The following is a 15,619-nucleotide window of genomic DNA, read 5'->3' as shown; positions in this document are numbered from 1 at the left end:
AAAAAATTTTAAGACATTCAGACTGCAATAATAAAATGAAAAAAAGTTAGGGGTTCAAAGTGTAGCAAGAGCAATACTGAACTGGCTTTTGCTTTGACATACAGTGAAAAGTTTGAAAGTGACAGGGTAACCACATTGTCGATTAAAATGTTCTACAATTTTGTCCCATTTAGACCATGAAAAAAGTACTAGGGGCTACATTTTCCTGCCCAGGTCCAACCCATGTATGGTTAGCCCATGCTCATGTCATGTTAGTTTAATGTGGACAGCCCACATTGGGCTTCTCATGTGGGGCCCATGATACTGAAACCACATGGGCCCCAAATAGTGTTGCCCATTTCTGTCCCATTTCCAGTTAGCCCACATTGTTGCTGAATAGGGCCCATACATTTAGCCCAAATGGGCCAGCCCATAGGGGTCCCATTTTAGTTAACCATATGTGTCCCATGAGGTTTGCCCAGATAAAACCCATGACCACTCATTACCCATATGGCCTACTACAAACCCAAGGGGGGCCCACTCATGCGTACTGGCTTGGAGACTGGACTGGACTGTTCTAGCATAAAATAATAACATGAAAAAATGTTAAGGGTTCAAAGTGTGGCTAGAGCAATACTGAACTGGTTTAAAAAAATAAAGCATTGTAGAATTATTTTTAATGTTTTAATATCCTGGTCCTCTGGAAGCCTAGTGTTTGTAAATGAGCCAGGCATAGATATCACACAGTGAACATGTTTTAGGTTCAAACATTAGGAAGACATGGATGTTCTGTTCTATCAGCAAAATATATCCTTGGGTGATCTCCAAGACGAGGTCACCTTCGTCCTGGAGACCTCGACAATGGTCAAGGTCACCAACCTTTACTATCGTCGAGGTTTCCTACAAGGAAAAAATTAAATTCTACAATTTACCTTACATCAACTCCATTAGAGGCCAGCTGAGTAACAATTGCCTTGGCAAAGACTATAAAGCTGACATCTCGGGTAATTCTTTCCAAGTTTTGAGAATCTTGCTCTTGCAGCTTTTGCTTTGACATACAGTCAAAATTTTGAAAGTGACAGGTTAACTACAGGGGTTGGACAATGAAACTGAAACACCTGGTTTTAGACCACAATAACTTATTAGCGTGGTGTAGGGCCTCCTTTTGAGGCCAATACAGCATCAATTCGTCTTGGACAAGTATGGGGCCAAGGGAATGCCATGATATGGCAGCCCACACCATCAATGATCCACCCCATGCTTCACTCTGGCATACAACACTCTGGCTGGAATGCATCTTTGGGGCTTCTCCACACCGTAACTCTCCCGGATGTGGGGAAAACAGTAAAGGTAGACTCATCAGAGAACAATACATGTTTCACATTGTCCACAGCACAAGATTTTCGCTCCTTGCACCATTGAAACCGACGTTTGGCATTGATACGAGTGACCAAAAGTTTGGCTATAGCAGCCCGGCTGTGTATATTGACCATGTGGAGCTCCCGACGGACAGTTTTGGTGGAAACAGGAGAGTTGAGGTGCACATTTAATTCTACCGTGATTTGGGCACCGTGGTTTTATGTTTTTGGGATACAATCCGGGTTAGCACCCAAACATCTCTTTAAGACAGCTTCGTCTTGCATCCACAGTTAATCCTGTTAGATGTGGTTCGTCATTCTTGGTGGTATGCTGACATTACCCTGGATACTGTGGCTCTTGATAATCACAAAGACTTGCTGTCTTGGTGAACAATTTGCCCTCTTTTGAACTCCAGTATGTCCCAAATAATGTTATGTGCATTGCAATATTTGAGCAAAACTGTGCTCTTACCCTGCTAATTGGACCTTCACACTCTGCTCTTACTGTTGCAATGTGCAATTCATGAAGATTGGCCACCAGGCTAGTCCAATTCAGGCATGAAACCTCCAACACTAAAATGAGAGGTGTTTCAGTTTCATTGTCCAACCCCTGTACATTGTTCTACAATTTTGTCTCATTTAGCCCACTTAAAAAAGGACTGGGGTCTACATATCCACACCCAGGTCCAACCTGGGCGTGGATATGTACTGACCACACTGAACCCACAGTGGGTTCAGTGTGGTCAGCCCACATGTTCTCCCCATGTTGGGCCCATGACATGAGCCCATGCTCATGTCATGTGGGTTAAGTGTGGTCAGCCCACATGGTCTCCCCATGTTGGGCCCATGATACTGAAACCACATGGGCCCCACATAGTTTTGCCCAGTTCTATCCCATTCCCAGTTAGCCCACTTAAAAAAGGACTGGGGCCTACATATCCACACCCAGGTCTAACCCATATATGGTCAGCCCATGCTGATGTCATGTGGGTTCAATGTGGTCTGCCCACATGGGCTTCCCATGTTGGGCCCATGATACTGAAACCACATGGGCCCCATATACTGTTGCCCAGTACTATCCCATTCCCAGATAGCCCACTTAAAAAAGGACTGGGGCCTACATATCCACACCCAGGTCTAACCCATATATGGTCAGCGCATGCTGATGTCATGTGGGTTCAATGTGGTCTGCCCACATGGGCTTCCCATGTTGGGCCCATGATACTGAAACCACATGGGCCCCATATACTGTTGCCCAGTACTATCCCATTCCCAGATAGCCCACTTAAAAAAGGACTGGGGCCTACATATCCACACCCAGGTCTAACCCATATATGGTCAGCCCATGCTGATGTCATGTGGGTTCAGTGTGGTCAGCCCACATGGTCTCCCCATGTTGGGCCCATGATACTGAAACCACATGGGCCCCACATAGTTTTGCCCAGTTCTATCCCATTCCCAGTTAGCCCACTTAAAAAAGGACTGGGGCCTACATATCCACACCCAGGTCTAACCCATATATGGTCAGCCCATGCTGATGTCATGTGGGTTCAATGTGGTCTGCCCACATGGGCTTCCCATGTTGGGCCCATGATACTGAAACCACATGGGCCCCATATACTGTTGCCCAGTACTATCCCATTCCCAGATAGCCCACTTAAAAAAGGACTGGGGCCTACATATCCACACCCAGGTCTAACCCATATATGGTCAGCGCATGCTGATGTCATGTGGGTTCAATGTGGTCTGCCCACATGGGCTTCCCATGTTGGGCCCATGATACTGAAACCACATGGGCCCCATATACTGTTGCCCAGTACTATCCCATTCCCAGATAGCCCACTTAAAAAAGGACTGGGGCCTACATATCCACACCCAGGTCTAACCCATATATGGTCAGCCCATGCTGATGTCATGTGGGTTCAGTGTGGTCAGCCCACATGGTCTCCCCATGTTGGGCCCATGATACTGAAACCACATGGGCCCCACATAGTTTTGCCCAGTTCTATCCCATTCCCAGTTAGCCCACTTAAAAAAGGACTGGGGCCTACATATCCACACCCAGGTCTAACCCATATATGGTCAGCCCATGCTGATGTCATGTGGGTTCAATGTGGTCTGCCCACATGGTCTCCCCATGTTGGGCCCATGATACTGAAACCACATGGGCCCCACATAGTTTGCCCAGTTCTATCCCATTCCCAGTTAGCCCACTTAAAAAAGGACTGGGGCCTACATATCCACACCCAGGTCTAACCCATATATGGTCAGCCCATGCTGATGTCATGTGGGTTCAATGTGGTCAGCCCACATGGGCTTCCCATGTTGGGCCCATGATACTAGAACCACATGGGCCCCACATACTGTTGCCCAGTACTATCCCATTCCCAGATAGCCCACTTAAAAAAGGACTGGGGCCTACATATCCACACCCAGGTCTAACCCATATATGGTCAGCCCATGCTGATGTCATGTGGGTTCAATGTGGTCAGCCACATGGGCTTCCCATGTTGGGCCCATGAAAGTAGAACCACATGGGCCCCACATACTGTTGCCCAGTACTATCCCATTCCCAGATAGCCCACTTAAAAAAGGACTGGGGCCCACATATCCACACCCAGGTCTAACCCATATATGGTCAGCCCATGCTGATGTCATGTGGGTTCAATGTGGTCAGCCCACATGGGCTTCCCATGTTGGGCCCATGATACTAGAACCACATGGGCCCCACATACTGTTGCCCAGTACTATCCCATTCCCAGATAGCCCACTTAAAAAAGGACTGGGGCCTACATATCCACACCCAGGTCTAACCCATATATGGTCAGCCCATGCTGATGTCATGTGGGTTCAATGTGGTCTGCCCACATGGGCTTCCCATGTTGGGCCCATGATACTGAAACCACATGGGCCCCATATACTGTTGCCCAGTACTATCCCATTCCCAGATAGCCCACTTAAAAAAGGACTGGGGCCTACATATCCACACCCAGGTCTAACCCATATATGGTCAGCCCATGCTGATGTCATGTGGGTTCAATGTGGTCAGCCCACATGGGCTTCCCATGTTGGGCCCATGATACTAGAACCACATGGGCCCCACATACTGTTGCCCAGTACTATCCCATTCCCAGATAGCCCACTTAAAAAAGGACTGGGGCCTACATATCCACACCCAGGTCTAACCCATATATGGTCAGCCCATGCTGATGTCATGTGGGTTCAATGTGGTCTGCCCACATGGGCTTCCCATGTTGGGCCCATGATACTGAAACCACATGGGCCCCATATACTGTTGCCCAGTACTATCCCATTCCCAGATAGCCCACTTAAAAAAGGACTGGGGCCTACATATCCACACCCAGGTCTAACCCATATATGGTCAGCCCATGCTGATGTCATGTGGGTTCAATGTGGTCAGCCCACATGGGCTTCCCATGTTGGGCCCATGATACTAGAACCACATGGGCCCCACATACTGTTGCCCAGTACTATCCCATTCCCAGATAGCCCACTTAAAAAGGACTGGGGCCCACATATCCACACCCAGGTCTAACCCATATATGGTCAGCCCATGCTGATGTCATGTGGGTTCAATGTGGTCAGCCCACATGGGCTTCCCATGTTGGGCCCATGAAACTAGAACCACATGGGCCCCACATACTGTTGCCCAGTACTATCCCATTCCCAGTTAGCCCACTTAAAAAAGGACTGGGGCCCACATATCCACACCCAGGTCTAACCCATATATGGTCAGCCCATGCTGATGTCATGTGGGTTCAATGTGGTCTGCCCACATGGGCTTCCCATGTTGGGCCCATGATACTGAAACCACATGGGCCCCATATAGTGTTGCCAGTACTATCCCATTCCCAGATAGCCCACCTAGTTGCTGAATAGGGCCCATGCATTTAGCCCATATGGGCCAGCCCATATGGGTCTCATTTTAGGTTAACCATATGTGTCCCATGCAGTTCGCCCAGATAAAACCCATGCCCACTCATTACCCATGTAGCCCACATCAAACACAAGTGGGGCCCACTCATGCGTGCTGGCTGGGTATGCACCATTTATACAATGTCAATGTCAAATTTATTTATACAGCACTTTAAAACAGGTATAAAACTGCACCAAAGTGCTGCACAGGAACGACAGTAGCACAAATAGATAAAAACAGAATATCAAAAATTGCTTCAGTTAAAAGCCAACGAATAAAAGAGTTTTGAGAAGCGATTTAAAATGATCCAGGCTGCTAGCAGATCTAATCTGAAAAGGCAAATTGTTCCATAAATTAGGAGCAACAACAGAAAAAGCCCGATCTCCTTTCCTTAGTCGGGTCCGAGGGACTGTAAGTAAAAGCTGATTGTTTGATCTGATGGTTCTGGACACAGACTGAAATTTTAATACAACTAAATTAAACAAACAAAAGTAAAATTGAAGCAAAAACGAACAAACAAAAGAGAAAAAAAATAAGCATAAAATGGGGTCTGTTTACAAATTGAATAACTTTCAAAGGAAACCGAATGAACTCGATTTATTTAAGGTTTGAACAGAAAAGTGGTTAAATACAATATTTGCTAAAAGTTCCAAACTTTTTTCTTTCAATTTGACAAGCTTTCATTTGTAAGTGATCAAAGGTTACAAGGCACCATATGCATTAAGAGTGTATGATATTTTAAAGTGCTTTCCATTACATATGAGAATAGCAAAATTTTTTCATTACGAACCAGCTGAGAGTTTTGCCTCTTATTAGTCATCATAAAAAGCAAATCGTTAACACTTCTCTTTGTAAATTCAGTTAAAACACATTAATCTGATTTATGTCTACAGGTTATGCAGGCCGTTGTTGTTATTCAGTGAGTTAGCTCGCAAAGAGAACAAAAAAAGGGCAGGACAATTTTTTCAGTGCTATTATTTTGAAGCTTATCAGTATAAACATATGGCCTGTGTGATAAGTCTGATACCCGCTGGTTGCTTGTAATGGTTTTTTTTTCCCTCTGAAACAAGCAATGCACAACTCCAAAACCCTAGAAGTAAAAGTCAGCATGCTCTTTGACTAATCCGTTTCTGTGAAGTTATACAGCAACTTTCTTTTTGCGAACGTGATTGAGTTGCAAGAAATGTCTCAGACCTCTCACCTATTTTGTGGAACTGTGCCTCAGCATATTGAATTATGTTTATTTTATTTTTCTTAGAAAAAGACCCACACCTGTTCTCTGACAGCCCAGATGACACAACACTCACTCTGAACCGGTGCACAGAGCAGACCATAACCAGACTGTTTGAAGTGGGACCTGATATCTGAGAATCTGTCATGCTGTTCAATCAGATTAACCGGGTCGGGTATTTTGCTACTGAAGAGCCCCATTTTGAGACGTGCTTCATGTGTGCGGGACAAAAGTTGTATAAGAAGCAAGACAAATATCTGGCAACAACGTCAATTTTATGAAGGCTTAAAATACTCTTTCAGAGGTTAAAGGGTTTGTTCTTGTGACATTTAATTTTGCCAGAGGGAGGGCGACCTCTGGTGGAAAAGATGGGTAACAAACATCCAATTCCCAAAACAAACTTGTTTAAATTATTTCTAATAAATAAATAAAAGTAAAAACAACAATATTTTTTTTCTTTTTTTAAAGATAAGACTCCATGAACTCCTTTGTCACGTGGGGCTTATATGAGTATAGAAGGCCAGGGAGTCAAATACACTTTACTTTTTATACATGTTTGAAATACTATTGTCCTCAAACAACATATGTGGACATTTCATATTTTCACATAGACACATGAAAATGACATGTAAAGAATGCATCTACTATGCATGTTTTGTTGATGTAGAAACAAAATAAAAAAATTAAAAAAAGATTTTTGTTGGTTCATTTGAAATTTTATTTGCTCATTTTCTAATCTGTCCTATTTCATAAAGTGGGTCCAGAGAAGGCGAGGGAAAGTACACCAACAGGGGAAGAGACAAAACAAACAAGGAATAATTAAACATTTCTAAAGAAATGACTGAACTCAAATGAAGCGAGGTATGTATAAACGTCATTCCTCCTCCCCACTCCTACTGACGCACCGGCGAAACGTAAACTGCGCAGAGCATTAACACTTTGTTTTTGTTGTCTCTTTGCTCCAACTACTCCGATTGCTTAAAATGTAAAAGTTCTCTTTAATAAATCGAACGCCAAAGTTTTCTTTCGCAGTTTTCTTTTGCAGACTGTGTGCGGGATCGGACTCAAAAACCCGAGCGCAGCGAGCGAAACCTTCAGACTCGGACGCTCGGTAAAGACGCGAGGAGTACTAAAAAAAAAAAAAAAAAAAAAAAAACTCCAAAGTTTTTTTTTGTTTTTTTTTTTTGTCAGAAGGGACGCCGACTACGGCCGTCCGGACACGGCATGAACAGCACTGAGGAGGAGCGCCGCTGCTTGGAGTCGCTCCGGGCAGCGAAGCGCGCGTTGGAGGAGAGGGGCGCGGGTTTGGAGCAGGCATCCTGGATGGCGCGGCTCAGGTGGAACAGGAGAGAGCAGCTGCTGGTGGCTCAGGTCGCGACGCTGCAGAACGAGGCTCAGCTCGCCGCCTTCACGTATCAGCAGAGATTGAAGCGATACTTGCAGCACATCAGCAGCATCGCAGAACAGATCGCCGGATACTGTAAGGTGGGAAGGCTGATTGATAAAACTTTTTCTTTTAAATTATTATTATTATTTGCAAAGCAAAACTAAACAGGTGTCTGTTTGTTGCTTGAATCAGGGTGATTCCACCACAGCCGCTGACATGCAGACACACACATCAGACCATTCGGCGACAGGAAAGCTGCCGGAAACTGTTGAGGAACGTCAGGTGAGGAAACTTTTTTATTGACCATTTCCTCACTCTTGTGAAGATTTAGCTCAAGTTGCTGAATGCAACCTAGAACTATTTTTTTTAGATATCTTCTGAGACACTGCTGCTACTGCAGATAGAGGAATCAAGACAAGGTTTGCAGACTCATCGTGCAGCTTGATGTTGCTTCCTCCTTCTCTGTTTCACATACAACTCACTTGTTTTCTTCTGCATGTTGACTCTGATTTCCCAGTCTGAGGGTTTTAGCAATCTCTCCTCGCATCCCGCTGTTTATTATTTTCAGTGGTGTTTCCAGTGTATAGGGGGTTGTGAATACCAAGCTGTTTCTTCATTGCACAACCAGTTAATTGGCAGAAATAGCTGTCAGTGTAAGATATTGTCTTGCTAAAACTCTTGGCTCTGTTTAAACAACTTCAGCTTAATCCATTTGACTCGAGAGTTCTCTGCCACTCTCCCGATGGTCTGGCACTGTGTGTTTTGGCATTAGGACGCAATGTCACAAGTAATCAATGACTTGAGAGCGATATGCTTTAGAAGGTTAGTTCTGTTCATTCTGTCAGAAACAAAGCAGACTGAAAATTTGGTTTCTCAAAAAATAAGTATTACTAAGACAACTTATTGCAGAAATCTTTCATGTCCGTGTTACAGCCTTCATTATAGTAGGGACTATGACTTTAAAGGTGTTCAGGATACATTGCGAGAAGGTTCAAAAAGGTCAAATGTGTTTGACGATTCATTTTCCGAGCATATTTATGGAAAGTCAAGTGGAAGAAAAATGTGTCTTGAGTTCTGTGACAGAAATTTGTATTTACTGAGGTCCAAATGTATGAAAAACTGATATGAGTTGATACATTGATAGCCAGCCTGTAGTTTGGTGCTTTACAGATACAGCTTACCAAATGTACTGTCTTTACAGTTATGCGAGTGACTGATGTCGCTACTAGTTTCTATACCATGCTGTCCCTATTATCGTAGTAAGACTTTCCTCAAACTATGTAGAAAACATTACTTTTTAAAAATCTTCAGGATTCATAAGGATCCATATGTGCAGAGCAGAAAGAAACAAAGTAAATTATAAAATTTTAAGTAAAAATGATTTAAAACTGTTGATATATTATTGTGGACATCTTCATATTTTAGGTTTGTGAACAAAATAGTCACTCTCAATGTTGCCAATGATGGCATTTTGTTTGTTCTTTTGGTTTTGAAAACATCTTTCCTAACTCCATCATGAACGTTTTTTGTGATTACCTAAAACCTCTCTACTTTTGCCATGCAATTAAAAGGTGGGACAGATGTAATTGCTGTAATTTTTGGTTGTTACAGAAATGTATTAAACCACTCTGCCGCTCTGGCAGCCAAATCTAATATTAGCTCCTACTTTAGAAAGCCAAAAGGTTTCCATTATTATTCTCTGGCTAGGATCGGTGTTATGTTTGGGCTGCTGTCGAGGGTGGATAAGTATAATTGTGGTAATGCTCACTTAAAGTGTTCCACTAATTACCTGCAGCATGCTGTGAGTGCAACTGACTCAGTTTTGATTAATGTGGAAAACCGCTCTCTTTCCTGCCTAACGTGGGCATTAAAACCCACTATCTATTTTCAGCATTCCTGTTACTCATCTGTAAACTCTTCTCTAATGCATCTTTAATGGCTTTGTCACTCCGTTCTGCTTCCCAGATTGCCTTTCCAGTTCTTAGAAAAGCTGTCTTGGAGAGAATGTTGCAATATTTGCTGGAGAAGTTATTAGTCCGGACAACAGAAATTAATCATTTGTCAAGATCCCCAAGACAGTTATAGATTATCAGAGTTGTGCCAAATCAGTGAGAGAGTGGCGGAGAAACCCTGGTCCACCGTACTGCAGCACAGACACCATGCTAATGTGCAGTCATATGGTGCCTTTTTTCACATGGCTTATTGATCACAGAACTCTACTGTATTTTTTGTTTTGTTTTTAGTGTTTGTGTTTGTTGAAAGCAATTTATTTTAATTAAAACTAATTAAAGTTTTTAAAAAAGTTCTTTCATAATTTCTTGGAATTTTGTCTTCCATCTTCCACCCCCTAAAAACCCCCCATTCTATATTAGACAAATGTGTAGTTAAAGTGTGTGAATGGGATGCTTAATGCCATGTGCCTTTATAGTGATAACATAATTTATGCTTTTCCAGCTTTTTTTGGGGGTCCACCTGTTCTACCTGATACCAGCTGTTTATTATTCTGTACCTATTCCATACTGTAAAAGCATAAATGTTAATATCTAAAGGTAAAAATGCATTAAAACCTGTGAACATGTCCTTTTAACCAGCAACCCCAACCATTTCCTGGTAAAGTTGAATCAAACCTGAGTAAGATGAAGACAAGTCTGAACTGGAGAACAATTTGTTTTGAATTACCAGCTTCCTCTCCCTCCTACCTTCAAGAACTTTAGTCAAGTCATACGTGTAAGGTCTTTATATCATCACTTTGTCAGATGTATTACAAAATGGTATCATACTTTAATTAGTACATTGCAGAAAAGTTATTAGAAAACACAAATTTTTGCCTGCATTATGACAAAGGTTGCTTAGCGTTTCCATCTGAAACATGATGTGTGAACTCTAGAGAGCGGGCTAACATTAAGACCAACCCAGTGTGAGTGTGTATTTTTCCATGTGCCTCAGAGATGCACTGACCTGGATGCCAGTGATTGTGTGACAGAATTTGCAGGAGCTGTGTCGGGTCGACGGTTCTGCCGCGCTGAAAAGGGATAATGGCAGTAAGATGCAGGACTGCATTGGCAGCGAAATTATTCAGCCCTGCAAAAACACACCGCCCTTTGCTTGCCATGCAACCGGCCCATATGCTTGTTTAAAACCAGATCCATACACAAATGAAACCACAGATGAGGTAGAGCTGTTCCACGGCTCCACTTGTCCGCAGCCAAAACCACATTCTTTCCGTAGAGCTCAAAGGTTTGGAAACTAACAAAGTGGTCATGTTATTCAGAGACGGCTCCTATTATTCTTTACTTCTAAGGTTGAAGACAGTAAGGAGAAATATGTGCCTCACTGCGACGTCTTGCGTGATTAGAAGAAAAAGAGCGAGAGTACTCGCATCTCGGGTTTTATCAAATTCTAATCTGGTGAAATGGCAGAGATGAAAGCAGTTCAGTTAGCCTCCATAACCAAACAAAAGAATAAGGGTCTGATTCACTACTGGAATGCACAATTTTTCCAGGCTTGTGCATACCTAAAATCACAAAGCCCTGAGAAAGAGACTTTGGTCTTTGCTTTAATGTTTTCTGCTTCTTGTATGTGAAGTAGGACCATAGCTGTGACTGTAAATAGAGCAGGTTATGCACTTTCATCTGTTTTGTATCTGAATATGTTTATAATTCATTATTAAGCAGACGATGACAGATTTAACTTGTCAGACGCCCCCTAAACACATGAAAACATTTATGGTCAGGAGTTGTGAAATGGTCAGCTGAAGGAAGAACCTGTCAAAAAAAAAACAAACAAAAAAACTAAGTGAGGCCTTTTCAATAAGCAAAACAACATCGTTTGATAGCTTAGCACATCTTTTTATTGCCTGTCTCGATGTGTAAGCCATTTCTTTGTACTCCAGTTTCCCAAAGCATTTTGTTGACATTATAAGAAAATGCCAGCACTAAAGAAAGGACATTAAAACTTTGGTTTTAGATTTCAAACATATGAGACAAATTATTACAGAAAAAGCTTTGCTGCAGCTCTCACAGCCAAGGTAATAACATGGGGTTTGTGTGTTCTGTTTGCCTCACTCCTCGAGGTGTTTTCTGTACCTGTTCTGCTCTGTTTGGAGTGCCACTTACCCAGAATTTACACCATGTAAACTGTTTGTCTTTTGCCTGCAAGAGAGGGACCGCCCTGCTCACCATTTCCTTTTTCCTCTCCAATTTTACTGCCTCACACACTCATACCGAGTTGCTAAAACAAACTTCTGCTTGCAATAATTTAGAATTAGCAGTTAAGGAAAACTTAAGCACTCTGATTATTCCATGTGACTATCATAAGCTTCGTTTGATATCTGATTCTCATCTTATTGTCTATGCATAGATTTTTTTTTAAAATAATGTAGTCTGTAATGTTTTAGTAGGTGTTGGTTTGGCGAACAAGGCGTTTTTCCAGACCTGTGAGGCACATGCTAGGATTTGGATGTTTCGCCTTCTACGACTGTTGAGTTGGACCAAACCAAACAGCAGTAAAGGCAGTTTGTTTATGGCCCTGTACGTGTGTTTCAATATGTCGCTGCAGGGATGATTTGTGAGAAGGAAAACTGTTTCACTAAAGACCACCCTGCTTGTAAGAATGAAATGTATCCTGAGTAAGCCTTTCTCCATAGGAAAGCTGCTTTATAAATGTACCTTAGTTTCATCCACAAGATGCTGAAGACTGATGCAAACCTTATATTTAAAGATGCATCGGGATGAATAGATTAAGCATACTGCTTCTTTTTGTGACTGCATGGGAAGATCAAAACAAATCAGCTTCATCCTACTAATGTGAATTGTTGCGTATTAATAATGGCCAGGAGGGGTCTGGACTAGAACAGCAAGGTTCTCTACCAATTTCTTTCCTCAGGCTGTCGGAGCCCTTGACCTTCTCACAAACATGCACATCCTGCTGCCTTCACATCCACAGATGAACACACCTCTAGGCACACGTGCGCCTTGCACTGCGACTGGATAATTTAAATGTGTGAATTCTTGTTGCTGCTTCTTGCTAATTTACTTGTCCTCAGGCTCATTCATGGTCCTGGACTGTTACTGTCTCTCATGCCTGTCTTGCACTTTGCTTGTTTTTACTGGCAGAAGTGAGGCTGACATACATTCGGTGCCGTCGGGCCCTCTGTCAATCAGAACTGACAGGCGCACAGTACATTTTGGGCTGAAAGAAGTTTAGAAGTCTGTTTTGTTTCTATGAAGCAAAACTACAGTCATGACCAAAAATGTATTCATATATTTGAGGGGGTGGCTGACAAGTTACATTCGCTATCTTTTCCTTAATAAAAGACAAAAAAGAGTGTGAAAAATCACCAAGGGGACGATGTATCAGTTCAGAATGAGTTGGAGAGTTACGATGCAGAAAGAGATGTTTGAGTTTTCCTTTTGAACCTAGCAACCTAATGTCAGATTAATGGAAAACAACATTTCATCCACAAAGCTTTTAAGCTATGCCTGCAAAGCCAATATTTCCTGCTGGGTCATATGTGAACCACAACTTCACAAATATCGCTCTGCTATTTTTGAAACTCACAAATTTTTTAAATTGCTGGAAATGATTTTGTGCAAAGATATAAATTTCTCATGCGATTATAAAATCTTGTGCCAATAATGCGAAGCACACGATGCATTTTGCATACCAAAAGTTGGAAAAGGATTAAAGTTGACCCACACAAAAACATAAGGGCCTTTTTACAGTATACAACTACTGTCTTTCAACAGCCAACATCTGGAAAAGACACACAAGTCAATAGGCTTTAAATCAAAACCTGAAAAGAAACTGATGAAATTTCCAGGTGACCTCCTGCTGGTACGCTGAGGTGCTTCCTTATGGTCAGGAATGTGAACAAACAGAACTCCCAGGCTTCCTGCATATACATGTTCTGACACACTACTGTGTAGCTAGCACAGCAGAAAACCTGCTTACAGCTGGATTCAAAACCACCGATGTCATGTAAAACCTGCCTGTGCAGCAGAGCACTCATGCCATTAAACAGTGGAGAACATGGCTTGAGTTTGTGGAAAATCCAAGTTGATTCGCCCCCTCTGTTCCCAGCTTTACTAACAGTAGGAGTTTAGGTTAGTCACTAACCTGATACCTTTGGAGCTCACGTACACCTACTGATCTCTCAGAGCTGGGTAAACATGTGGCCTAACTTGCAGCTGTACAAAGAAATTACGGTTAAGGGGTTGAGTCAGCGTGTTCACATGAGAACTTGGCCAGCTGTTTGTGTACATAGCGTGACATAAACACTACAGTGGTCACTTTATCAAAACCGAATGTGCAAATTGTGGTTGGACCTACCGTGAGGGGTGTTGTGTAGGAGACTGTCTTCCTCGACTAAGTCATTTACATTGTTTTGCCCTGATGTTGTTAAAATGATTTGATTGTTGTTGTTGGTTATCTCAGGATGTTCTGTTTAGTTTGAGAAATGAGTGCAAATGGCCCACACTGGGTTTCTTCAATGTCGGGCATCACTTTGTTGTTAAAATGTCTGCTGAACTAACATGTGTCGTCAGCTAATGAAAAATCAGATTTTTTTTTAAAGGCTATATTGGCTCTAGTGGCATTTATCTAATAGTTAATTGAGAGGAAAGTTGGTAATGAGTGCAGGTTGAAAAACACGCGGCAAAGGTCGCTAGGCCGGGAATCGAACCTGCTACGGCTGTGTCGAGGACTAAGGCTTCCATACCCCTGCGTCATCACAAAGTTTGACAAATATTGAAGAATAGAAGAAAGAAAAATGTCCAGACTTCACAGCAGTAGGGTGAATATATCAGACAAAACCCCAGTGTTACTCCTAACCTTTTAGTGGCTATCCATCAGGCATTCTCAGCTGCAAAATGAATGAATGATACCTCTGCTTTTGTCAGCAAGAGGATTAGGATTTAATTACACATGGGCAGAGACTGCCATACAGTCTGAGAAAGGACTATACAATGGGAGACTGGATCAGCACATTTGTGAGGTGTTGAGGAGCAGGATATAAGCTTGTGTAATATGCCAGGTGTGCTCAGAGTATTAGCAGATGCTGGCAGAGTCTATACTGAAGATGTAGTGAACAAAACAAACATGCCTCTTTGGTTTCCTGCTCTCATTCCACTTCATCGGTAAAAATGAGGAAGGAAAGGCAGCCAGCACAGGCATAAGATCAAACAACCAGAGGTGGGTAGTAACTAGTTACATTTACTTGAGTATTTTTTCAGACAGAGATGTGATATTGTTATTGTTCGGGATGTTATTTTGAAGCATCGCCACTTATACTAAAGTAAAATATTTGGTAGCTTGACTAAATGAAGAACAAACATATTCTAATCAAACTTTTATGAAATACAGACACACCCACAGTCTATGTTAAAATGAGACTTTTTTTTTTTACATAAGCTTTGTTGTCTTCTGAGCCTTCTGGGATATTTGGAGGTCAAAAAGCAAACACCTCCATTGGCAGTGAAAACTTCAGCCATCAACTCTTTAATATATCTTTAAGTCATAAAAGCTTTTTAAAAAATCATTAGCTAAACAGCTTTAGAAAAAAAAATAAGGACAACCATTTATTCTGGTGGCTGATGTTCAGTGGACATAGGTGAGATTTAACCTTTTTGGTTTTAAAATCTTGGAAGAACAATTTTTATTTCAGGCAGCCATTGAACATTCCTATTTCAAAGTGGAATAAAAATGATGCTTTCATTCTCACAAGTCAT

At 42.2% G+C, this 15,619-nt stretch overlaps 1 protein-coding gene across 2 annotated transcripts in view; it reads left to right on the top strand.

Annotated features, from left to right (window-relative positions):
• Positions 1-7,713: 7,713 nt before the first annotated feature.
• The window catches only part of LOC129365836 (PDZ domain-containing RING finger protein 4-like), a 115,196-nt gene continuing 107,290 nt past the window's right edge, over positions 7,714-15,619 (top strand). Inside the window, exons 1-2 of one of the 2 annotated variants that reach the window (XM_055039353.1) lie at positions 7,714-7,990; positions 8,085-8,174. In XM_055039353.1, the coding sequence (XP_054895328.1) occupies positions 7,730-7,990; positions 8,085-8,174 (351 nt within the window). In that variant the 5' untranslated portion in view covers positions 7,714-7,729. The remainder of the gene's footprint in view (positions 7,991-8,084; positions 8,175-15,619) is intronic. The other variant, XM_055039370.1, reaches the window with a different exon arrangement.

Source organism: Poeciliopsis prolifica, unplaced genomic scaffold, assembly GCF_027474105.1.
Source record: "Poeciliopsis prolifica strain line A6 unplaced genomic scaffold, Auburn_PproV2 SCAFFOLD001, whole genome shotgun sequence".
Lineage (NCBI taxonomy): Eukaryota > Metazoa > Chordata > Actinopteri > Cyprinodontiformes > Poeciliidae > Poeciliopsis > Poeciliopsis prolifica.
This window is presented reverse-complemented; position numbering and strand designations above follow the sequence as displayed.